This window comes from Triticum dicoccoides, chromosome 4A, assembly GCF_002162155.2.
Source record: "Triticum dicoccoides isolate Atlit2015 ecotype Zavitan chromosome 4A, WEW_v2.0, whole genome shotgun sequence".
Lineage (NCBI taxonomy): Eukaryota > Viridiplantae > Streptophyta > Magnoliopsida > Poales > Poaceae > Triticum > Triticum dicoccoides.
Genome location: NC_041386.1, coordinates 495,712,832 through 495,738,623, shown reverse-complemented (window position 1 = coordinate 495,738,623; position 25,792 = coordinate 495,712,832). Strand labels below are relative to the sequence as shown.

At 43.6% G+C, this 25,792-nt stretch overlaps 2 protein-coding genes across 2 annotated transcripts; both read right to left on the bottom strand.

The window, feature by feature from the left end:
- Positions 1-8,542: 8,542 nt before the first annotated feature.
- Positions 8,543-11,503, bottom strand: LOC119286374 (60S ribosomal protein L10-1). Its single transcript, XM_037565749.1, has 4 exons — positions 11,408-11,503; positions 9,618-10,119; positions 9,423-9,504; positions 8,543-8,917 (listed from the first exon to the last, which is right to left on the bottom strand). The coding sequence occupies exons 1-4, from the start codon at positions 11,415-11,417 to the stop codon at positions 8,858-8,860; spliced, it is 654 nt and encodes a 217-aa protein (XP_037421646.1). The 5' UTR covers positions 11,418-11,503; the 3' UTR covers positions 8,543-8,857.
- A 6,158-nt stretch (positions 11,504-17,661) lies between these two features.
- On the bottom strand, positions 17,662-24,171 carry LOC119286373 (calmodulin-interacting protein 111-like). Its single transcript, XM_037565748.1, has 11 exons — positions 23,824-24,171; positions 23,258-23,419; positions 22,330-23,165; positions 22,062-22,251; positions 21,063-21,270; positions 20,181-20,638; positions 19,354-19,780; positions 18,788-18,868; positions 18,473-18,663; positions 18,163-18,380; positions 17,662-18,073 (listed from the first exon to the last, which is right to left on the bottom strand). The coding sequence occupies exons 1-10, from the start codon at positions 24,118-24,120 to the stop codon at positions 18,210-18,212; spliced, it is 3,021 nt and encodes a 1,006-aa protein (XP_037421645.1). The 5' UTR covers positions 24,121-24,171; the 3' UTR covers positions 17,662-18,073; positions 18,163-18,209.
- Positions 24,172-25,792: the final 1,621 nt, after the last annotated feature.

Genomic DNA, 25,792 nt, shown 5'->3' with positions numbered 1-25,792 from the left:
CGCATATACAACATAATATACGCCGCACGCACGCACTAGCTAGCCGCATCAAGTTCAAATCACCGCCTACCAAGAACATATCATTCTACTACAAAAACAAAAAATAACTCCTCTTTTTAAAGGAAATATATATATACTCCCAATATAGTAACTGTAGTTGGCCGATGGTTCTTGATGCTCGAACCCCCAATATGCATGCATGCATGCATCCACGCAAGTTTGTCTTGTCATGCTTAATCCTGCAGTAATCTGATTGCGATCTTATATGAAAATATTGTTCTAGGTTCTCGAAGATCAATTGTCCTTTGTGATCCTTGGTTTGGATACGGTGCAGTGATTATTGCACGTGTTCCTTTTGGTTACTTAATTCTTGAGATGAGATTTGATTAGGATGAGATCTTTGCCTCCAAACACGGCCGGTCGGTATCTGCCTAAATTACACTTTATCTTGTGAAAAGAATCGTGGCAGGAATAATCAAGATTTAGAGGATATATGGAGATCGAAACTGCTGCAAATCATACAGCTAGGAGGTATACGTTGTGCCATCTGAAACAAGGATAATCACCGCTTTCATGTTTTTTTTCAGAAAGGCCGAAGGCTATTAAATAAAACAAAATCTTATAAGAACTTCCTTACAAGAAGAATAAAAAATTACAGGCAGTCTTTGAAGATATGAGCATTGTCCTCCTTCTGCATCCACTTGCGATGCGTGACGCGGCATGAGAAATACTCGTTGACACCTCTCGGCCTCCATCTCATCGGAGCAACTTTGTCGAAACTCAGAAGTTTGTAGAATGATTGGCCAGGATGTTCTCAATGTAAATCAGAAGACACTGGCAATCCCAAACTGAAAGAATTGCCGTAAAGGAGAATCCAACACCAAAGAGGGCGAGAAGATAATGCCAACTCCAGCCGGAGAGAGAAGGTGGACACAAACCTCACAAGTTACCCGACGGAGCCATATCTTGCCGAGCTTCATCGGGCAAAAATGGAAATGTAGAACAAAAACAAGTGCAATGTCATCCCCTTTGTAGGTTGTCACTGTCGTGAACAAAAGCTAACCTCGCTAGACTGAGTGTCCGACAATCTTCACCATCCCGCAACTCGTTGATGTCACTCCGAGGAACAACATTGATATAGAGAAAGTCTAGAAACCATTATTCGCATTGCCGACGCTGCCCCAACTTCACCGATGAAGACAAACTCCAAGATCCTACGAGACACTGACCGGGAAACTCGACTAGGGGTTCCTCCATCCTCCCGCTGCCGCAATGGCAGACGGGTGCCAGGGGAACCCGCGACGCCGCCGATGGGTAGAGGGGACAAGCTAGTCGTCTCCTGATCACCTCATCTCTAGCAAACCCTAGGAAAACATTTCATTCGGCTCTGCATGTCTTATTTATGCTCCTTATCATGTTACTTTGGTGTTCATGCATTGTGCTACGACTCACAACTGAAAGCACTGCAAGGTGAATCATCTTTATATAGCAAATGATGATTATTTTTCATTATCATGGTTTAATCAAATACTCCCTTTGTTCACAAATATAAGATGTTCTACCTTTTTATGAATCAGATGTATATAGATGCATTTTAGTTTGTTGATTCATTCATTTCAGTCCGTATGTAATTCATAATATCCAAAACATCTTGTGTTCACGAACAGAGGGTGTAATATTTCACCATTCGATTCTATATAGTTAAGCATTCACAAAGCCATGCTGCTATAGCTAGCCGTGGATCGGGGCACCTATACGATCACCGATCTACCCCTAGCAAAATGGGGAGAAAGGATTTAGGTCTCTGCCTGCTAGTCCAGCTCACTCGGTCACTCCATGAATCAATGATGCATGCACGTACGCACGCACATTCGTGTGGTGCCCTATGTTATGTAGAACTATGGATTGACACGACGACACAGTTAAAGGGGCGTCGAGCATGCAATCACCTGGATTCGAGACGGTCGTGTCAAAATGATGCCAGTTGAGCCATGATAATCCTAAGCTACCTAGAAAGGCACAAACATGCACAGGCATACGTGTGCATTTCACGCTGCATCAGGCTAGCCCTACCCACTCGTCTAGCCAAACATGGACGGGCAATCCTACTTTGTGGACGGTCACTGTGTCTGCCCACTGCTACGAAATGGCTTAACATTTTTATCCGAAAAGGACTTGGATCTAGCAATATAGATAAATTTAAAAAAATACATCAAGATCATCCATGGATGCATTGGCTCGAGGGCACCCCCACCATTTAAAATTTTTAGAGTCTGCTGGGTAGGCATTCTCAAGAAATGGTTGCTCTAGGACGACAAGGTGATAACCTAATTTCAGTACATTATATTAATATTATGTTGGTCAGCAAGAAAATATGTTGGTGAATTATTAGTGGTAGTTGTAGTAGCGGCTTGGAATTTCGGAAGGTTGTCTGAGACTAAAATAAAGCAGATCCGGACCGTTCAACACATTTTTGCCTTGGTTGTGAGATTTCGCGTGGAATAAAGGGGAGGTGCAAGAGGTGCTAAAGCTTGTCTTTGTCGATGATATTGATGTGTTTAGGCACATCTTGTCATTATCCCACTCTGGTCATCAGAAGTTCCACACTAAGCACAATACCCATAGCCGTAGGTCCCTATGAAATTTCACTCTGGTTATTTCAACCGATCGTGTCCACAGAAGTTGGATTATAAAGTATGTATTAAATTTCACTTTGATACCTGTAATTTGAGTTTGTGACCTTGTACATAAAAATGAAGGGAGTAGCATCGATCTTCATAATCGTATACACCTCTGGCGATCGTGATCATTTGGAAGCATAATTTTAGTCAACAAACGTCTGGTCAAGAAACTACTTCTCGAGGCGCCGAGAAGCGTACATGCATGAACCTGGTTAATTATGGGCATGCACTGATCACAACTGGGAACTCTAATCTCTTGCTGATAACGATGATGATAATGCCAAATCTTTCTGCTATCATGGAAAACACATGAACTAGTTAAAGCTTGAGTCACGCATGCGTACTTAACCATGAGCAAAATTTGAAGAGGATGTACACAGCACCTGGGTAATTAACTTCATGTCCCGTTTTAAGCTAATTGAGCCAGAGATGAGAGGATGATGATGAGTGAGCCTATTAACGAGGCGACATGCGTACAAGAAAACATGATGATGATCACTTTGTTTTCCTTTCCTCGCCACCTTTTGTGACCCCCTTTTTTCTCTCCTTTGTTTTGTTCCTTTTATCGTCTTTCTCGCCTGCCTTATTTTCTTAATGTTGCAGATCCAAAGGACAAAAGCTGGGCCATTAGGGCATGCATTAGGCTATGATAAAAGGGTAAAGCCAGAAATTAGACAAAAAGGTGGCATAAAGGCTAGCCTTTCTGTATTAATGTGCTACTATTTGGAGTAGTAGTATTTGCACATGTTCACCGTCGCCAAGTAATGGTTTTATGCAGGCTTTTATCCCATTTAGCACTGCGTGCATACTCCTCTATCGTCGAATGTCCTAATAGGACCCTTCGCATAATTAAAAATGTTTGAAAGTTGCTACTAAAAGTAATCAAAGGCCACGGCAAAAATAAAAGGAGTAAATTGCAGTTTGCCGCAGCTAATTAAGTTGCTCACACTGAGGTTTTTTAGCGTGCTTCCTCTTACCTCCCCTTTTCACATGAGGTAAGAGTATAAAATTGATCTGAGCCGTTGAGGAGGGGTAAGAGGGAGCATGTTAAAATTGCTTGCACTACTATATAGGTTCTATCCACATAATCTCTAGGGTTAGAGAAAAACATTTTGGCATGACACAGGCAAAAAGGTGACTTTAACTCGCTGGAAACATGTTTACCAAAAGCTAGCTAGCTATCCCATGTGAAACGCTACGAGACCTTTTACGGTACATCAAACTATTTTGGGCCGTTTATTTTTATGATCCGATGGCCCAGAAGTCGTAATACTACACCAGAATTCGGGTAGTATATTTCGGCCTCAGGGGCATTTTGGGTAGTTCATGGTCATAAACACCCGCAGCAGCAGGCTCTATCCAGAATTAAGACGAAGGGGAGATTTGGAATTCCATGTCATCTCTTCTCCAGCGTCGCATCTTCTCAGCACTACAATGGGCGGGTTACAGCCAGCGCCGTCCGGCGCCCTGCCATTGCCGTCCTTCGCCCGCACCCATGCAACACCATGTATTGACCTCTCACGCCTCCCCTTCCCTCGCCGCCCCTATCCGTTCCTCCATCGCGTTCATCTCCCCACCACCATCTCCCTGCACAGCAGCTCGGCGACCTCGGTCCAGCCGTCGCCGGGGGCATGGACACATGCACGTACTAGGGGGAAAACCGATGTGCAGTCTGTGTGGGGAAAAGAAGAGAAGGCAAGAAGACGAAGGTGCTACTAGTCATGCAGACGAGGGATCCGCCGGTTCTAGGTTCAAGGCAGCGCCCTGTATGCAGGGTATTCTTGGACTTGTTCTTGGGCCTTGGCGCGACGGTAGGCAGGGATGTGCAACTGGTGGGGGAAGGCGGCGGGATGACCGACGAAGGACATACAGCTGCACCGGCGGAAGGAACTTCGTTAGTGCGTCATACAGCTGCGACTATCTCAGTTAACTAACTAGATTAATTATTAGGATAATGAAGGAGAAATTTAACCCTGTTGAGAAATTACCGATCTATCCTCAAACAAATTCTAAGCCGAATTGTGCTAGCCATTGGATCAACTCAATACCACCCATTATATCCAGTAGTATGATGTACCGTAAAAACTCTCAACGCTAAACCTTAAGCGTCTTAAGCCCTATCAATAAATTCTTATCTGTATAGAAACCAGCCAAAAGGTGACATGGAAACTCTAGTGCCAGCGCCTCGTCCTGCAGGAAGTATACCTCCAGGCAGCTGAAGGTGGACATACGGCCGGAGAAGACGTGTACGTGTGTTTGGAGGCATGGATGTATGGAGCATGCAGCTAGGCCATATCCCAAGTTTCCAACCCCACAGCAGCAGCACACACAAACGCACAAGCGAAAGAGAAAGGCGAAAGGCATGTTTGGCATCATTGCGGTGTTTAGATCCGGAAGAGACGCTAGTCGGGTCGGCCTACTTTTCTTTTTGCCACCCCGGCCGTGCATTGCTTTAGCTCCAAGTGGCACCGTATAGTCTTGCATGCACTACAAAACTCCTGGTGCATATACGTACGTATATCCGAATCTTATTTGTGTGCATTTCCGTCCGTGCTCTGTGTATATGAAACAAAACACAGCTAATTAGTCTCAAGATGTTATGTTGGCTTATTAGTCTCTCCGAGATGCTTATAGGAATAAGGTGTGCGTTAATAAGGATGATTGTATGCTTATGTATGTGAGCGACTTCGATTGTACTGTGTTAAAAAAATATGAAACAAAATATAGCTAATTAGTCATGAAAACACGAGGCGTATCATTCGAACTTAGCTAGGTTTATGAGTTAACTGAACAAGGAATACCGCCTCTCAACTCTGAAGAGAAGAGTCGGTGTATCGGTGTTTACGTGACTTGTAACTTGATCTTTATTATATGAATGAGACACGTACTAATATGAAAAGAAAACTCTGAAGAGAAGGGAGAGGCGTGTGGCAGAAAACATGTGACATGCATGCTCTATAAACTAATACGGCAATACGTACATGCTTTTGTCCATCATCAACAATTTTGCATTGTCTTTAATATATGTGCGTACTCTAGAAAAACAATACATGCTTTTGTCCATCAATCAATAATTTGCATCGTCTTTAATATATGATACGCACGTTCTGCGTATTCTAGAAAAAAAATACTGTTTGCATCGTGCAAAGCTTCGAAGACGATGCACGGGGGTACAAATATACATACACATATACCATATATAGTGCGATCTACGTTCGATCTTAATCACCACGTACTGCCCTACTTCACGACCGGCCGGGACGCGCGCACGGGCCACCGAGATCCACCGCTCATCATCACAGCTCCACACAACCCAACCCTCTACTCTAGCTAGCCAGGCTCCAGCTGCCACCAGAAAAGAAGAACCGGGCCGGGCGAGCTTTTGCCCCGTGCGGCGTACTACGTCTTTCGGGCAGCTGCTGCATCTCGTCCGCCTCGCAATCGCTCCCAAAACTGGCGGTCACCACTCACCACGGCTCCTGATCTGATCATGGCCGCCTTGACTGCCCTACCGGTTCCATTCCATGCATGGGGTCCTTTGAATTCCAGTTTCAATTCGTGGCAGCCTTTCTTCCCTTGGCATGCACTGGCCGCGGGAGGGGAAAGGCCCACGGATTCAGATCAGATCTGTGTGTTTCTGATGATGACGGCGAGATTATACATACATGATACGTACATCCGGGCAGACCAAGGATGCATCCACCTTGCCCCTGCTGGTGCCAGAAATTTCTTATTTTCTCTGTTCAAAATTAATTGGCGCTCAAACAGATGTGTTCATTCCAACTTCGTCCAGTCATACAAACAGCCTCAACAGAGCAAAACTCAATGGAAGAAATCATATGAAAATTAGTAGGGGCTCGTTCGGTTTGGAGGAATTGAGTAATTGACTTGCCTTATTCCTACGCGTAAAAATAAACTTTGAGTGGATGTGTAGTTTTCTCCAAAAATACAAAAAATGAATATTATTCCTACGAAATTCCTATACGCATTTCCTACAAACTGAATGCATATATAGGAAATTTTTCTATGAAATCCTTGTTCCTATGTTTTTCTTATAAAAATCCTTCAAACCTAATGAGGCCTAGGATGTGAGCAGTTTCCAAAAGTTTTTATAGTCCGTGTGTATATGAAAGGGCAATGATGGTATAGTAGGTAACATTCAGAACCCTGCATAGAATTCTGAACCTGGGTGAGCATGCGACTTGAGTCCTGCCACCAATGAAAGCACCGATTGACTAACCTCACACAACAATGATTGGAAAATACTGGACTTATAGCTAGACAGAAGAAGAAAAGGGGACGGTTGAATTGGTTCACGTATGTTGGTATGGTACAGACAGACTTCTCAACAGAACTGAATTGAGAAATATATTCTGGTTTCTGCTCTTGAAAAGGTGAGAAATATATGATTTTCCTTTTGCTGATCATCTCTTTCTAATGTTCATGAACCCGCTAGACTCTGGATTGATTGTAGTAGCTCTCTAGAGGTTTCCGGAAGCTGTAAAGAAAACAATTGATCTTGTTATGGGAACCAGAAAATGATGATGGTGAATCTGTACTTAAGCACCCTACTTTCCTTTGTAACCTGTGTATATCGCCCATTTATTTGCTGGATCTCGTTTTTCTTCTCTTTTTTCACTGCTGGATGCCTGGATCTTGTTCTTAGCATGATGATGTTGTGCAAACTCATCTTAAGTGAGGTAGAGTAATTGATTTTGTTGGCCATGTTACGGTACCTGTGTTCAATGCGCTCAAAGTCGAATTTAAGTAATATGCCATCCTCTCTATACAACATGATCTTTTTTTAGATGTATACAACATGCATTTGAAAACTCTTGGAAGATAGGCTTTTGTCCCGTTTTATAAACTGTCAAACCAAGAAGGAGCTTAGGATGAAACCCCACATGGCCAAGCTAGATACATGGTGCTCATGAGCACATCTAACAAAGCTTACGAACAAAGCAAGCACACAAAGGATAAAAGGAGAAATGACGCATGACCCCACTGAAGCCCTCGCCCGCTAAAACGTTCGTTAAGATCTATATCATTTGATGATGCCATGTGAATCGCTATGTGAAGTGTATGGCTAACCAGATAACGAAGCCGACTACTATGAGACAAAAGATCATCTTTCTAAAGAGATTTGATTTAAAATTCTTATATGTCCAAGATCAACACAGAAATTTGTTCAAAGGTTTTCCCTTTGTCTATGTCAACAAACTATTTGAAATACCTCGACTTATTTAGAACCAGTCCAGAGTCAAATAGCAATGATTTGACACACTTCGATTAATATAGGACTTCTGGCCCTAAAGGGAGAACGAGGGAAACGGATCCTCAATTCAAAGTGGGTAAACAAAGTTCCATATATTGAAGCCGCTACATGTACTATGTGAATGGTGCACAATTACTTTAGCATCGGAGGAGTAGCCACCGCTCTACCTTATAGATGGAAGGTTAACTGTTTAGATTTATGTGATCATTTTTTACACAGGGTTGTTGAATATTAACAACTTATTACATAGAAACCATTTTTTCAAAGCAAGTTGAACATGTAAATTTATTAGTGGAGAAGAAGCCCACCACATGGATCTGTCGTGAGATTGCCGCAAGTGCGCAGAACCGCCCTGACTGTCGCACCAGCGCTCCACCAAGGCACGCCTTGATTGTCAAGGCCAAGGAAAATTGGGAGACAATGGAGAACATTGTGGAAATACAATCAAACTAGGTTAAATGCAACTGAACGCAGTAGCAACATTCCCTTGAACACTAAACTGTTATAAGCAGATTAGGTGCAATTTGAGCAGCATTACCAATATTTACTTGAATGCCTCAAGTAGAACAGAACAAACAAACAAGCATAACTAGCCACACATCAATGAAAGGTGATTTTGCATAGGCAAAAGTTATACATCATTCATAGATGATCCAGAAAATTTCAGCACTTGTAGATAACAATCTCAAGAAAGTGCTAAAACAGGACAACTGCAGATATGTCAACCTCCACCATGAGAAACGGTCTACAGTAAAGAACTACAGAAGTAGATTATACTGCAGCCAGCTGCCATCTTTACTTAACACTCGTTCAAGCATGGGGAAATATACTGGCTAAAGCAAAAACAAAACTCATGAGTTCCATCTAGCGAAGGAAATGGTCTGTGCATGCTTCAACTGCCTCAAGCCAGGATCGCCTGCCCAGGGGCGCGTTTAGCAATGGGGCCATGGACACCAAGCAGCTGCACAAGAGTTGGAAGAAGAATCAGTACGAGACTGTGTGAGATAAATGTTACAAGTGTAAGAACCAACAATAGACAAGCAATTCAATATGCAAGTACATGGAACGAAAACATACCAGCAAACAATACATAGAATTATACAAGTTCAGAATATGATGCAAGAGAACTATGACAAGCAGTATATAGGAATATAAAGATAGTTATTACAAAAAACATATGGTCATTCAGGTTTAACTTGATATTAGCCCTTAAGTAAGCATCATGTTAACATGGAACAAATTTGACCAACTTAGTACCACTGATAGATTATTATTAGGAATCAGAATATTTATATTATGATACACACAACAATAAACTGGAGCTCAGACTTGACTGTAACAAGCAGTAAAAATGTGGAATGGAATTAAGCAACCAACATTACATTTTAAGTTTTGCGAATTGTATAGTCTAGTAGAACAGAACTGAAGCAAACATTAAGATGTTTCAGTGGGAAAAAATGTATCACCTTAGCATTGACACCATCAGGCACGATTCTTCCCTCACTCTTGTACTTGATGTAATCAGCCTTGTTGAACTTGGTAAAGCCCCTGGAAAATCAAGTGCAGATTAGCAATGCTTCAATCTAGTCATCTCATAGAATTTCCGACTTTCCATAACACAATGAAACAACCAGTATAATTTGATAAGACAGGTGACATACCACTTCCTGCTGCGAATGATCTTTTGACGGCCAGGGAACTTGAACTTGGCACGGCGGAGGGCTTCATCAGCATGAACAGCATTGCTCTCCTTGCAGCGCACAGATAGGAGTACTTGGCCAATGTCCACACGAGCACAGGTACCCAGAGGCTTCCCAAAAGCACCCCTCATTCCAGTCTGGAGCCTATCAGCCCCGGCACATGAAAGCATCTTGTTGATACGAAGGACATGGTATGGATGGACCCTGACCCTCAGGTGGAACGCATCCTTTCCAGCATTCTTCGTCATGTACTTGTTGCAAGCAATACGGGCAGCCTCAAGAGCCTCGCTAGAGACATTCTCCTTTTCCCAGCTGACCAGGTGGACGCAGGAGGGGAACTCATCCACTCCCTTCTTCTTCATCCCAACATCATAGATCCTGATCTTCGGGTCAGGTACACCACGACAGTACCTTGACTTGGGGTATGGCTTGTTTTTTATCTGGCGGTAGCACCTAGCAGGTCCTGATCAGAGGAACAAAGCACCAAAATTATTAGAAACCAAATACACATGGAGGGGTCTCAATTATCAGCATTGAATCAGGAAACAAAAATTTGAATAATAGAAGAGGTAAAGCTCATATCAATCAACAAAATACATTAGCTAGGTGCAATCAGAGAGGAACAAGTCAACTTGAATGACACCTCAGAAATGCTTTCACTAACCAAAACTTCTCAGAAAATCAGCACACAGTTTATAATATGCAAGGTGGCAGCAGAAATAGAAAATATTGCAGTCATGGCTTTCCATGAAAGCAGCACAGGTAGAAATTTACTTCTTACATAACCCAAAGGGAAAGTTGTGGCTGTGTGGCCAAATTTAAATCATACAAAGATTCTCTACAAATTACAGTGAACCTACAGCCTTAACCAATGAAATGTATACAGAAGGTAATAGTTAATACCAACATTAACACAAATCAAGCAACAAAAATGGAATGGGGTGACATAGATAAACACCATCATATACTCCACAACAATAATTCTGGTTTTAACGAAGTCCACAGAAAATGATGTGGATCCTAATAAACAGACAGTGTACAACTAACATTTTTTAGTAACAACATCATACGTCACATCTGAAACCTATAAACACATTAACATATTATTACAACAAGACCCATGCAAGAAAAATCAGAGGTATTGCAGAGTAGCATGGTTACAAATTGGCAATCACAATATACACATGAAACAGAAATGATTAGGAGAGTAAAATTCCCTGGAAACCATGCCAAACGAACAGCTTTTAGACAATACTGTTGCCCTAGTTCTGAAGAGGTTAGAGCTCAACATTAACACGATATTGATGATAGCAAAAAAGATTTGTATAGACAACAGCCGATCAAAGCCACACAATCTACATCATACAACACGGGGAAAAACTCTAGGACCAGAGCATCAACTTACCTACAAGGTGTCAAATGCAAATAGAACCAGCATTGCCAAGTCTAAAGGGAATAACCACGGCATCCATCCAATTTTACCCGAAACGCATAGGCGCAGAGATGCCAAACACCGAAAACTCGACAGCGGTGGGCAGAGACGTAACCCTAACATGATACCATCTCAAGGGAACTCGCGCGCGTCGACATCTCACACAGGGCTAGACCGCTAGATCAGGCAAGACCAAGGCACGGGAGACAAAACCCTACCGCACAGCCGCGTCCACACATCGCACGGATCGAAACGTAGCGAGATTATTACAAGAAAAGGGAGGTAGGGAACGGAGATGGGACGGATCGAGCGATCTTACGTCTCCCCATGGCGAAGGCGGTGGCGATGCGACGCAGGCGGGAGAGGAGGAGGCGACGGCGGCGGCGAGAGGAAACACAGGAGCAGTAGGGTTGGAGCCGGGGAGGGCTTATATGCGGATGGACGTGGGGTGGCGTGGCTTCCGCGGTGGACCTGGGGCCCCACGCCTCGTTTGGCTGGGCCGGGTAACGTGTTAAAAAAGACCTGTTTACGGGCCCAGTGACCAGAGTAATTTAATCCTCTCCTGGTGACCAAGGAGCAACTAGTTAACGAGCGCTCATTCGGGAGCATTGCAACGATCAGCGCCATTTGGCGCGCTCTCAGCCATTCGCCATGTGTTGCGCTCTGGACGCTTCCTTTGGATTTTGTTTTTTTTTCGCACACGTTTTCGGCTTTTTAAACGGTTTTTTCCCGGGTTTTTTGACGTTTTGGTTTTTCCCGGTCTTTCTTAGCTTTCCGATCAAAAAAGTTGGAAAAAATATTTTTTGCACGAAAAAAACGCGTTTTTTTTTATTTTCCTTTCGCGAAAGTCACGGTTTTTCTTTCGCGAGAGGCACGGTTGTGCTTTACGAGAGTCACGGCCGTGACTTTCAGAAACAAAAAAAATGCGTTTTCGGTTTTTTTTTCCGTGAGAGTCACGGTTTTGCTTCCGCGAGAGGCACGATTGTGCTTTTGCAAGAGTCACGGCCGTGCCTCTCGGAAAAGGGAAAAACAAAACGTGTTTTCTGTTTTTTTTTCTTTCGTGAGAGTCACAGTTTTGCTTCCGTGAGAGGCACGGTTGTGCTTTCGTGAAAGTCACGACCGTGCCTCTAGGAAAGGGAAAAACAAAACACATTTTCTGTTTTTTTCCGTGAGAGTCACGGTTTTGCTTCCGCGAGAGGCACGGTTGTGCTTTCGTGAAAGTCACGGCCGTGCCTCTAGGAAAGGGAAAAAATACGTGTTTTCTGTTTTTTTTCTTTCCCGAGAGTCACGGTTTTGCTTTCGCGAGAGGCACGGTTGTGCCTTCGCGAGAGTCACGGTCGTGCCTCTCGGAAACGAAAAAAACATGTTTTCTGTTTTTTCTTCTTCCACGAGAGTCACGGTTTTGTTTTCACGAGAGGCACGGTTGTGATTTCGCGAGAGGCACGGGCGTGCCTCTTTTGGAAAGGGAAAAAACCGTGCTCCCTGTTCGGTTTTTTCACCCGGTTTTTTTCGTCTGATTTTTTCGTTAAAAAAAAGTTCGTCAAAACCTATCAACATGAGATCTAGTTTTGAAGATCTCGACGCGAGGAATCCAGTGGTGAAAACGGTTCGAGATTTGGATGCACGGTTTAAGAGATAAAACGTTTTGAATAAACGAATCTATGAAAAAAAGGAAAACTCCCAGGTTGCGACAAGTGGCGCGCTACATGTGCGCCACTTGTCGCGACCTGGGAAAGTGGAGTGTTCTTTGCAATGAGTACTCCTTAATTAGTGATTTCGTGGTGACCAGGACAAAACCCAACAGAATTAACATGACACATGTCGCCTGCAAATGGCTAATGACGTTTGCAACCCATATCAAAATTCAGTTTTGCTAAAGCACATCTAGATGTGCATAAGTATTGCACATCTAAGTCCTAAGTCATTGATCTTACATATTTATTCTTAAATTTCCACCCTCAACGGATAGCTCGAGATGATCAATCTTGAAGTGAGAAGAGAAGGATTGCCTCAGTCCAAGACGCGGAACAACAGAGTTTTCTTTTGGAGAAACACTATTATTATGGGGCTGTACACGCGGTAGAAAAATTACGCCAATCTATTGAGATATGGTATGCGACAAGTGAATATTTGAAACAAGAAATAAATTCAAATTTTCGGATAACGGATCCTTCTAATCCAGTCTATCTAATGTCTTTTTCAGGAGCCAGAGGAAATACATCTCAAGTACACCAATTAGTAGGTATGAGAGGATTAATGTAACAAGTTTCTCTTATTCTCGTTTGTTCCTTCTTTTAGATAAATACTTAAAAATCCTCTTACAATAACAAATCCAATTTAGAAGGGACTTCCTTCCCGTGTTGGGAAAACTTTTCTTAGGGGTGAAGATCTCAGCAAGATATGAAGTTCTTGAAGAATGAAAAAAACTGATCTTCTTTTTAGGATTTTAGACTAAATTCTTTTGTTCCTCGATGTTCAATCAAACCCTCTTTTTTCAAGATGGAATCGTCCTCACAAGTTCCACATCCCTAAGATTTTTCACATCCGCTGATAATTTTTGAGATATCAAGTGCTTTTGCATCCTTGATTTAGGGCTAGTTCTTTTGGCGGCTTAAAAATTAAGCCGCCTCCTCCCTAGCTTTTGTCATAAGCCCCCTTCCTTATTTATTGGAGCTTCTGAACTAGTTATGGGATTACTAATCTAGAAGCCTCCATGAATTTTGGGAGTGGCTTATTTTTTAAGCTGGGGAGAGGCAGCTTATTTTTTAAGCCGCCCAAAAGAACTGACCCTTAGAAAGGAGATGTTCAGGGTTGTTGGTGTTTCATATGCCGAAATCGTTGCCTCTATGAAAAGTATTCCCTTCATTTCACAATGTAGTGCATCCCCGTTTTTCGAGAACTAAGTTTGACCATACATTTAATCAACGAGACCGACTGCGAATTTAGTGGTATATTTTTTGCCCCCGCTGCAGTCAGTTTCGTTGGTTAAATTTATGGTCAAATTTAGATCTTGAAAAGCATGATTACACTATATTGTGAAATGAAGGGAGTACTGGATTTGCTTCCAAGGATGGCATGCGAATAAACATTAAGACTGGCACGTCTTTGCTCAGGACAACTTTGTTGACTGACTAGTTCGATGGATTTTCTTTGAATCAAAGGCCCTGAACTGGTTCAAAGGAATAGGAAAAAACACATGAATTCCAATAAAAATGGTCAAATCAAAGTCAAACCCCAAACATTCCCTGAAGTTCAAAAGTCACTATCAATGAATTCCCGAGTATAAGGGGGTGTTTGTTTATAGGGACTTCTTTGTGTAGAGACTATAAAAAGTCCCTCTTAAAGACTTTTTTACCAAATGGAGGGACTTTTTAAGGACTAAACTAGACATTTGGGACTAAATGAAGAAGACTCTCAAAGAGAGTCTTTTTTGGGACTTTTTGGGACTTTTCTAACAATGCCCCTCCATGCATTTAATGGTCCACCACCCTATGGTGTTGTTTGATTGTTATTTTTCTATATACTAGGGGCAATATGGTCATTTAATCTCTACTTTTAATGGAGCAGTTGGTAGTTTCGCTTTCAGGTTTTTTTTCGTCCCACCACTTTCGTCCGGATTTTTTTCGTAGGTTAACCATCGTAGATTTTTTTCGTCGCCTCCCCCACTTCATCGGTTTATTTTCACTTCACCCTCTCACACAACGAAAAAACTGAACGGATCAGAACTTTCCATACTGACGAAAATTATTTAGTAATGTCTTTATGCAAAAGAATCAATCACAATCAATTTCTAAAGATCAAATCTAAATTAATTAATCTTCATAACGTTTGTTTCCTTCCGAATCACGTCCATAACTTTCCTTCCTTGTTTGGGCAGAAACGGTTTGGTAGCAGAGATTAGGAAGCTTCCTATGAGTGTAGTAATAGGAAGTATTCTTTTTTTTGATGATTCGTTTCCATGCATGATGATAATAAATTAGGCCAACATTCACCACTATTTATCAACGTCATCAATCGTATCCATTCCTACCAGTTTTAAGGGGAATCTGCTCGCTATGTCTTTTTTAAGGGGATCCGCTCGCTAAGTCGTCGTCGCACGTTATTTTCACAAGCAATTCCCCTAAAAAAAGGCGTGGGTATTGGTAGTTGAACGCCCGCTAGGTTTTCCGCCTGTCCCATCCTCGCGCTGTGCCGCCGCCACCCGCCGAATTTCCAGCCGCCCGAGCCCGTTAACTTCGCCAGCCATCGGGTCGACTGCCCCCGCCCCAAACCCCCATCCCCGAGCACTAGCTATCGCCACCACTTGGTAGTCTCGCTTCCAGGTTTTTTTTCGTCCCACCACTTTCGTCCGGTTTTTTTTCGTAGGTTAACCATCGTAGATTTTTTTCGTCGCCTCCCCCACTTCATCGGTTTATTTTCACTTCACCCTCTCACACAACGAAAAAAACTGAACGGATCAGAACTTTCCATACTGACGCAAATTATTTAGTAATGTCTTTATGTAAAAGAATCAATCATAATCAATCTCTAAAGATCAAATCTAAATTAATTAATCTTCATAACGTTTGTTTCCTTCCGAATCACGTCCATAACTTTCCTTCCTTGTTTGGGCAGAAACGGTTTGGTAGCAGAGATTAGGAAGCTTCCTATGAGTGTAGTAATAGGAAGTATTCTTTTACTTGATGGTTCATTTCCATGCATGATGATAGTAAATTAGGCCAACATTCACCACTATTTATCAACGTCATCAATCGTATCCATTTCTACCAGTTTTAAGGGAATATGCTCGCTATGTCTTTTTTAAGGGGATCCGCTCGCTAAGTCATCGTCGCACGTTATTTTCACAAGCAATTCCCCTAAAAAAAGGCGTGGGTATTGGTAGTTGAACGCCCGCTAGGTTTTCCGCCTGTCCCATCCTCGCGCTGTGCCGCCGCCACCCGCCAAATTTCCAGCCGCCCAAGCCCGTTAACTTCGCCAGCCATCGGGTCGACTGCCCCCGCCCCAAACCCCCATCCCCGAGCACTAGCTATCGCCGCGTTGCCGCCCCAAGCTCCACGCCACCGGGAACGAATCAAGAGCCATCCCGACACCGCCGTCGCCGGCCCAGCACCTCCAGCCTTGCATGGACAGCTTCAATGTGCAATCTCCCTTGCTGCCTCACCTTCTGCCAGCGCATGCAGCGGCGGGGTTGGACGCGTGCGTGCTTGCTAGCTTGCTCTCTGTGCGTACGTACTTGCTCTGCGTGCGTCCCACCGGCCAATGCGCATGATGCGTGTGTGCCTGCTTTTCTGTATGTGTATGCCAGCGTGATGCGTGTGTGCGTTGCTGTGTGTGTATGATATAGATGGCCCGAGTGTGTGCAGGCTGTGCTCTACTCTCTGCTGATCTATGTGTTGGTGTTCCTGCTATATGTTCATGTCATACAAATGAAATTTCTGTTAATCTTTTGACATGTTGAGTTGGTTCTCTCTGTTTTCTGAGGGGGTGAATGCAAAGCAGTCTATTAAGCCAGGCACAATTGCTGAGCTAAATTGACAAAAAAATATTGATAGTCATAGTTGTAGTTTAAGTAGTAGCGAGTTGTCTGATATGTATAAAGAGCCCGTTGCAACTGAGCCCGTTGCTAAATTGACAAAAAAGGTCGCCAGTGTCACTTGATATGTATGAGAATATTAAATGTATTATTAACATGATTAATATTGAACTCTTAAAGTTAATGTGGCCCCGTTGCAACGCACGGGCGTTCTTCTAGTAACCTCTAGAAAGAGACTAGTGACTTTTTAGTCTCTGCAAACAAACAAGGAGGGACTTTTTAGGGACTAGAGACTTTTTAGTTGGGACTAGAAAAAGTCCTAGGACTTATGAACCAAACAGGGCCTAAGATGTGCATGCTTTGGCAAAGTCTCCAACCCCATAAATATTACTCCCTCCATTCCAAAATACAGTGCGCCCGCGCTTCCCGAGGTCCAACTTTAACCATAAATTTAACCAACGAGACCAACTACAACAGAAGAAAAAATTATATAATTGAAAACTTCTTTCGAGTACGAATTCACTGATATAATTTTTGCTCCCACCGCAATCAGTCTTGGTAGTTAAATTTACGGTCAAAATTAAAGCACGTGGATAGAGGAAGCACTACATTGTGAAATGGAGGGAGTAGTTCATGTGTGATGCGTAAATCAATAACTCTAAATGCGTAGTAATTTGAAAAGGAGGTGCAAGTGAATTGTAAAATTCACGTGTTTCTTGTCCTTTAAAATAGAGATCAAAGGAAACTTGCTTCATATTTCCTTCTGTTCCATTTGTTTGAACCAAAATGCAGAGGATTCTAGCCTTTTCATCCCGCGATCACGGGATCTCGAGCAGGGATTCCAAACTCCCCCTGCCAAAACTTCACGTGCGAAAGACCACTCAATGCCATTACTGGTGGGATCAGTTTCATTTGGAACATTTCCCTAAAAAACTTTCATTTGGAACAGGTCTAAATGTGCACAAATTTGAATAGGTGTGACGACCAGCATCTAGCAATCTCTACAGCAAAAAATTCTATACACTCCACGGGTACTCGACTAGCGAAATTGCACAGGCAATTGTTTAGTGATCAGTATCCTCTATTTCAAGAGCTACCACTACAAAATTAGTACTGCTAGATCAGATGGAGATCCATGAAAAGGATGAAACTCATGACATGCACTACTAGCTTTCACCAGAACCAAAAATACAAAAAAGAAATCAGCTGCATGAAATGCTGGAGAAGATCATAGTACAACTGTCAGCATGGATTCCTTTTTCCTTTTGTTTGGCAAGGCCAACATGGATTCTTCGGAGCAGATCAGTAGAATCATTGTGAACATCAGGCTTAGATACAATAACCAAGTGAAGAGAAAACGCAGACCAAGCAATAACGCCCATTTCTCTTGCCGATCCCATATCATAGCTGGCACTACCAAAAATGAGGATTGCAGTCTTGTGCATACAGCTTCTGGTATTAGCGGAACCAATAAAGTACAAAAACAACACGTTAGAATTCAATGACTCGAGGTAGTATGGAGAAGATGAGGGATGGCTTACAGTGAACTGCTCTCTGCTATGTACAGACAGAAGAATCTTATGGGCCACTAAATGGCAGGTTCGGTATGTGTTCCGGGCATTGTTGCTTTATCTGTGTCATCAACGAGTCGGCGGAATCGTGCCGCGAGTTCTTGGTAAAACTTCATATCTGATGGACTTACTCGGTCGATTGCCGACTTGAAGTGTGTAGTTGCTACTTCTGGGATGTCAAAGTTCTCCTGGTGGAAATGCAAATAGTCTATCAGCAAGCTTCTAGTGAAAATACATCTACTCATCATGTACCAGAATGGGCAAAGAGCAGGTAGCATACATCAAGAGCAGCTACAGCGGCTTCCCTGCAGACGAGCTTTATGTCAGCACCGGTATAGCCTTCTGTGAGTCTAGCGAGTTCGTTTAGATTAACATCGTGACTGCAGGGAATGCTGCGTGTATGAATCCGGAAAATATCTTCACGGTCAGCTTCATCTGGTGGCTGAACATCAAGCAGTCTATCGAAACGACCTAGTGCATACATCATTCATTTAGTTGAACCAACATAATACAGAAAGCATTTCATATGTAACCCAAGCAAGGAACAAAGGCCATAAAATACATGTGCATAGTCCGTGTAGTTAAGATGGATGACCTGGTCTCAGAAGTGCAATGTCGATTTTGTCAGGACGATTCGTAGCTGCAATAACAGTGACACCAATCTTTTGGTCCAAACCTGTTGCAATCAGAGTAATTATAAATGGCTAAAACCTAACCAGCAAAGATATTTAACATGAGTCCAAATCGTAGGTTATCAGCATTTCCAACTAAGAATGGAAAGACAAGCAAATAGCACAGAACCAAGTAACTAATAACACAGTAAGATACCAGGGCCTCAATTTTGACTAGTAATTACCGTTAGCCCATTAATGTTAGGTGCTCAGTTATGTGAACACCTTGGTGCAGCAATAACATCCATTTTAATGTATGTAACCTAGGCTTCTTATATAAGATTATTCTGTTACTTGTATCAAGAATGAACCACATGTGTGGAATCAACCAGTAGAAGCTAAAGAAATCGTAGAGACGTCAGATCTAATCTAATTTGCATGCTTGACTGCTTGGTTTGTGTAGCGACGGCCTAATAATCACAAGAGTAACCTACTCCCAAAGGAAGTAGGGAAATCAACCAACAGTCCCTAAGGAAGTACTAAGGCTTACCATCCATTTCCTGTAGCAGCTGACTGAGTACCCTATCAGCAACAGATATGCCATTATTTCCATGGCCACGAGTTACTGCAAGCCCATCTATTTCATCAAAAAATAATATTGCAGGCGCATTATCCTTCGCCTTCGCAAATAATGATCTCACTGCCTTCTCAGAGTCACCGACCCATTTGCTGAAAAGCTCAGGACCCTTAACTGCAAGGAAATTCATTTTTGCTTCAGAAGCTACGGCGCGAGCCATCAATGTCTTACTGCAACCTGGTGGTCCAATCATTAACAATCCTCTAGGAGGGCGGATCCCTAAGCGTTCAAATGCGTCTGGGCATTTCTGTGGCAACTGGATGGCTTCAATTAACTGCTTCTTAATCCTGGCTTGACCACCAACATCCTCCCATTGTACCTTCGGAAGCTCTAGCATTACCTGTACAGGAAATGATGGGAGGTATCATCATTGTGCTATGTTCTACAGATCACACATATTTTACTGATGTTGATGTTTATTTCCCACAAGATAATAACACATCACAGAGCATCTCAACCAACCAAATCAAGAGCACCTAACATTAAACTGGATCATTATAACAGAACTTCATATCATCCTGAACTGTGCATGTTTTAGTCTAGTTTTCACTTCTCGTCGGTTGGAATTCATGACGCGGATATTGACACAAACATATGAAAAGAAAAAGGGAAAAAAAGAGAGAGAAGAAATGTTTCTTACAAGATAAGAACTATTATGAAAGAAACCACAGCAAGTAATAAGAGAAGAAATCTGAAAAAAGAAACACTAAATGAACATATAAGGTGCGTAAAAATGATACCTCACGCATTGCACTTGGTCTAACTTTCATTTTAGCTTGTTCAAAGTCATCTTTAATCACCAACAATAGCAACTCATCTTTCTTATCATTCAGCTCGCTACTTTCTATGATATCACCTCTATTGGTCCAGCTATAATCCTCCGTTGACATGGTTAACTTTGAGAGAGATGATGATAATGAGCTTATTTCATAACCCAAAAGGCCATCAATTTCTTGAATATTAGTCTTTTCTGCATGTGTGGCACGATCACCAAGTGGTTGAGTTGAACTTTCTTTTACACTGATATAACGGCGAAGAGCACTCAATGCAGCCTCGTTGCAGAGTGCAGCTAGATCAGCACCCACGAATCCATGAGTGGCAAAAGCAAGGCACTCAACTTCCTCACTAGTGAGAGAGTGGTGAACTCCACTTAGAAGGAGGTGAAGTATGTCCAGCCTCTGTCCTGGAGATGGTACTCCTGCAAGTGAGCCATTTTACAGACAACGAATTAATCAACTATGAGTTACTTAACAAATTATCAACTGGACAACCGTGTTATTTCAACATTAGGCTTGTCATTGATAATAGTCAGCTTGCATTTGATGCCATCTATAAGCGCATGGCCAACCTCAGTTTACCCTAAGTTATGAAAACAGCTGCTGAAGTGACACAAGTAACAGTATATACAGGGGCATAACGTCTCTTAAGTAGCACAAAGTACTTAGAATGCAAGATAATTGTCATTTCACCCCAAACAGATCATGTTACCACCAAAAAGAATCCTAGATGATTCGGCACATATACTGGTACTGGTTTTAGTTGCACACAATACCTTAAAAGAGAAAAACACTGACCTAGAATAGATATAAAGCTGCGGTATATGAAAAACATCAGAGATCTACCTATTTCAATTTCTTGATCGAATCTTCCTGGGCGCAGTAATGCACGATCAATACTTTCAGGCCGATTTGTAGCAGCAATCAGGATAACACGATCATTACGGCCAATCTCATCCATCAGTTTTAACAGAGTGGCAACCATTCTAAGAGATAACTCCTCGCATCCATCCTTCCTGGCTGGAGCAATCGCGTCCAATTCATCAATAAATATCTAATATCAATGAAGGTACATATTATCAATCCTCAATATTGTTATAATTAAGAGATAACATACTTCCTCATTGTAATATAGAGAAACCATTGGTAATTAAGTAACTCAATCCATAGGCATAAATAATCAGCAGCTATTGTTAATTAGACCATTCATAAGTCCTCATCATAGTATAGAGAAACCATTTGTAATTACATACTTCATTCAATCCATAAACGTTGATAATCAGCAGCTATTACTAATTTTGATCAGTAATGACAGCTATTACCCAAAATCTACTTCATAAGAGATTTTTGTTTTTTATCTTCTTCAAATAAAATAACAGTGTTAAATCGATTTTAAAATGGTAACTTCACTTAAAATGTAAAACAAAAATTTTAAAGGATGAGGTTCCTCCAAAGATGGATATCCAGTAAAATGCATATAGGCATGTTGAATACTTTTATCAAACCTTTATTTTCATTTTGAACACTAAGGGATAAACATTTGAGAATAGGAATCATTTTAACTCAGATTCCAGAAGTCATGAACAAAAGATTGCTCATTTTTCTACCCATGATACAGGGTGAGGGAGATAATGTTAAGAAATTATGACATTAGCCTCCTAAAAAGGTACTTCCTCCATCCGGAATTGCTCCGTCCAGATGTATCTAGCACTGAAATACGTTTAGATACATCTGTTTGAGCGTCATCTAATTCCGGGCGGAGGTAGTAGTATATTAGAAGTAAGTTTCAAGTGCAGTTGACATGACAATAAAAAGAAGTGGTTGGCCATTAGAAGAAAATCTAACCACAGCAGGTGCAGCTTGCTTAGCTGAAGTGAAAGCATCATACAATGCTTGTTCACTTTCACCGTGATACTGACTAATGATCTCTGGTCCATTGATTGTAAAAAGATTGGCTCCCAGATCATAGGCACATGAAGAAGCAAGAGAGGTTTTCCCTGTTCCAGGTGGACCATAAAGAAGAATACCTTTATACCTGCAATGAACCAACAGTATATTCTTAACTAACAAATAAATGTGTGTGCAATTTAGCAGGGACAAGTTCACACTATACCTTGGTAAATCATGCAAACCATTCCTCGGCAGACTAATTTGATCTGCCAGCGAAAATGAAATCATTTCTTTTACTTTTGCTGATACTTCAGATAACCCACCAAGCCTTTGGTTAGGATTGGTATCTTCATTTCCTGTATCAGCACACACGGAATATTCTGGTGGGAGCCCTAGCTTATCTGACCCAAACTCCTTTGAAGATGACAAATCAGAAAGGTGCACTTTTGTGGTTCTGTTGACAAGGAACAAAGCAGGGGTTTCAACCAATTTACCAGAGACCTCTGCATTAGACATTGAATTGTTTTTCTCATGCACTACATCCAGGGCAGAACCATCTGTTTCTGCACGCAAAACTACAAACATAGATAGTTTCCCGCACATTGGGAGAGGAACGTAGTTTCCTTTCAGTAAGTGCCTACCACCGAGCCACCGTGATGCAGAAGTCTGCAGCAAGTCATTTATTTTATCATCTGCCAATACTGATTTTGCAGTGGCTTGATCCAAGCACAATGAAGAACCACTGTAAGATGCACCGTGATGGGATTCATTTCTGCATGGAGAAGTTGAAGGAATCCTTTTAGGTGACTCCATAACCATCACATCTCTTACAGGATGGCAATCAGACTCTGACTTATTATGGCTGCATGGTGCAACTTTTGGTGGAACTAGACTAAGGTAGAGATCACTGCATTTTATCACCCTCAAAAACTCACCACCATCAGTTTGTTTTGGGGCTTGAGATGTATATAGGGGGCTAATTAACAAAGGACGACCTACTACAGGGTATCCCAGCGTGCAGGCAAGGTCCCAAGAGAGCTTGATGCCATTCTTTTGAACCTGATAAGAGTGACCATCCAATCAAAAACTTTTATAGTTTCGTATTCGCGACAATTATACACGAAGGGAAGAAAGATAACAAAGGCACGTACCTCACATGAAGGGAAAACTTTGGCAGTCACAAAGTTCACCCCAGCTTCATTAGAGATGAGATCATTGTCCACATCAAGATCAAAGAATCTGGTGCACTCCTCCAATAAGCTATCAAGTGGGAATTCATCTAAACTGTTACTAGTTGAAGAAATGAGTGACACCTAAGAACAAGGAGACAGAGCTCAGCTGACTTGAACAAAACAACAGATAGACACTGGTAAGCTAAAGTTTTATCTTCATTGGAACCCATGGGAAGCTCGAATGTCAGTTCTACAACCAGGGTATCATAATCCACTGTATGTGTTAATCTTGTTTTCAGCAACAAGCTGTAAATATGATGCTTTGTGGCAGTATTGAAAAACAGTGTGGATCAATCAGCACATATTCAATTGAGCAGATAGAACATCAAGGGGCCACTGTGAGATACATCTACACAGTCAAAGGTCAGCTCACAATCGAAATTTCAATAGCAAGAACTGATGTTACATGGAGCATGGATTGAAGTGTAAAGTCTAGTAAACTAGTTCGGTGCAGAAAGAAATCCTAATTTTGAGGAGGAGCATACAGAGACGAGACACCCATGCCGCAGCCCGGAGCTGGCCATGGCGTCCCCGGAGAGCCAGAGCCTCCCCTCGCCACCACGAATCCCGCCCCTGGAGACCACATCGAAGACGGTGCCGGTGAAACAACCGGCGCCTCCGCGGGGTACGAGCGCCGGGTACCGCGCCGCTGCCGCTGCAGCGGTGGACGGGAGGTCCAGGATGCAGCCGCCGGTGCCTTCACGGGCGCGAGAGAGGGGGGTACGAGGTGACGGCTGCGGGGACACCGACGGCTTCTGCTTCTTCTTGCCCTTCGAAGACATGGCGGCGGTTCCGGCGAGCTTTTGGGGTTAGCTAGGGTATAAGAATGGGAATTTTATTATGTCTCGAGAGAAGTCCATATTAGTACCTCCTTCAAGTCCATATTTACCCTCCCCTGTTGTGGAGCGTCGCCAAATAGGATTTGATCATAAGAAACTTTCAAATTGGAGTTAAATTGAACTAAATTTGCTTAAGAGCAACTCCGACGCGCCACCCGAACGAAAGGCGGTTTGTTCGTTTGGGTCGGCCCGACGGACATTCATGTCCGCTTTCATGTTTGGGTCGGCGCTTGCGTCCAACGCTGACCCGACTCATTCCTAAGGTGGCGCGAAAAAAAAACATAAATATTTTAAAAATAGAAAACATTAATTAAACATTAATTCCGGCCACAAAGGGCGAGAATCCACGAGTCCACATTACATTAAGTACAAACATTTAATTAAGCTAAAAATTAGGAGGCGCGCTGTTTTAGGCGTCCTCGTCCTCGTCATCGGAGCCGGTGAGATCGACGAGGGTTGGCGCCGGGCCAGCCCACCGGAACGCCGTCTCCCAGGCTACGGCGACGTCGTCCGTCGGTGGCTGTACCGCCGCTAGCTGGCTGCGCCACCACGGGCACAACGTTCCTCCTCCTCCTCCGCCTCAGCATCGCGCTTCAGCTGCTCGAGTCGCCCGCCCTCGTGGCGCTCCCCCGCGAGCATGCGCTGCCGTCATTGCTCCAGGTACATCTCCTCCTGGGCCGGCATCACCCCAAACCAGACAGGCGGCAAGCTGACCCACTCGCACACGTACCCGTCCCATGTGTAGCACTCGGGCTTGATGGGGATCGGCGCCGGCTCAGGGGATGGTCGGGCCAGTGGCGAGATGACGCGGTCGCCGGCAGTGGAGAGCGCCATGGCCTCCGACAACCGCGCCCGGTACGCCTCCTCCTCCTCCTCCTTGCGCCGCTCCTCTTCCTCGTTTTCACGGAGGACAGCCGCCAGCGCCGCCTGGTAGGCGGCCTCCGCCTCCTGGTCGTCGTCGTGCACGACGAGGGACCGCGGGTTGCCAGCTTCCACATCATGGACGCCATGATGGCACTGCTCCTCGTGCTCCAACGCGAACCAGACCTCCCACTCGGGAGAGTCTGATGCGTAGACTGGGTTGAGGCGTTGCTGCGGTGTAAGCTGTTGCCAGCGGCGTCGCACCTCCTCCGCGTGCGCCGGGCCGGTCGCGGCTCTGCCGGCACTGGGATCCTCTCGGGATCCAAGTGCCAGTCTTGCGGCAGCGTGACATCGGGGTAGGGGAGGAGGACGTGGTGCTCTTAGTGCCACTTCGCCTGATGCACTGGGACGCTGATGCGCTAAAGTGGTCGGCGGGAAGACGCCGGTGGAGGCGAGGGGAGCGCGCGCTGGGCCGACGGGGGCCTTTCCCCTGTTCTTGCCAGAGAAGAACCCCATGGATAGTTAGGGTTGACGCCAATGGGGGAGCAGAGGGTGGCTAGATGGGGACAGGGCGGAAGAGGATGAGGATGAGGACGGGCCCCTCAGATTGACAAAGGACGCCCCGCAGTCGCTGACGCATGGGCCCACGGGCGTCCCGTGTCATTAATAAAGACGCGGGTGGTAGTTGGCCCGCCGTCACATGGGGACGCGGCAGACACCGAGAGGACGCGCGCGCGTCTGTTTCGCATCCGCG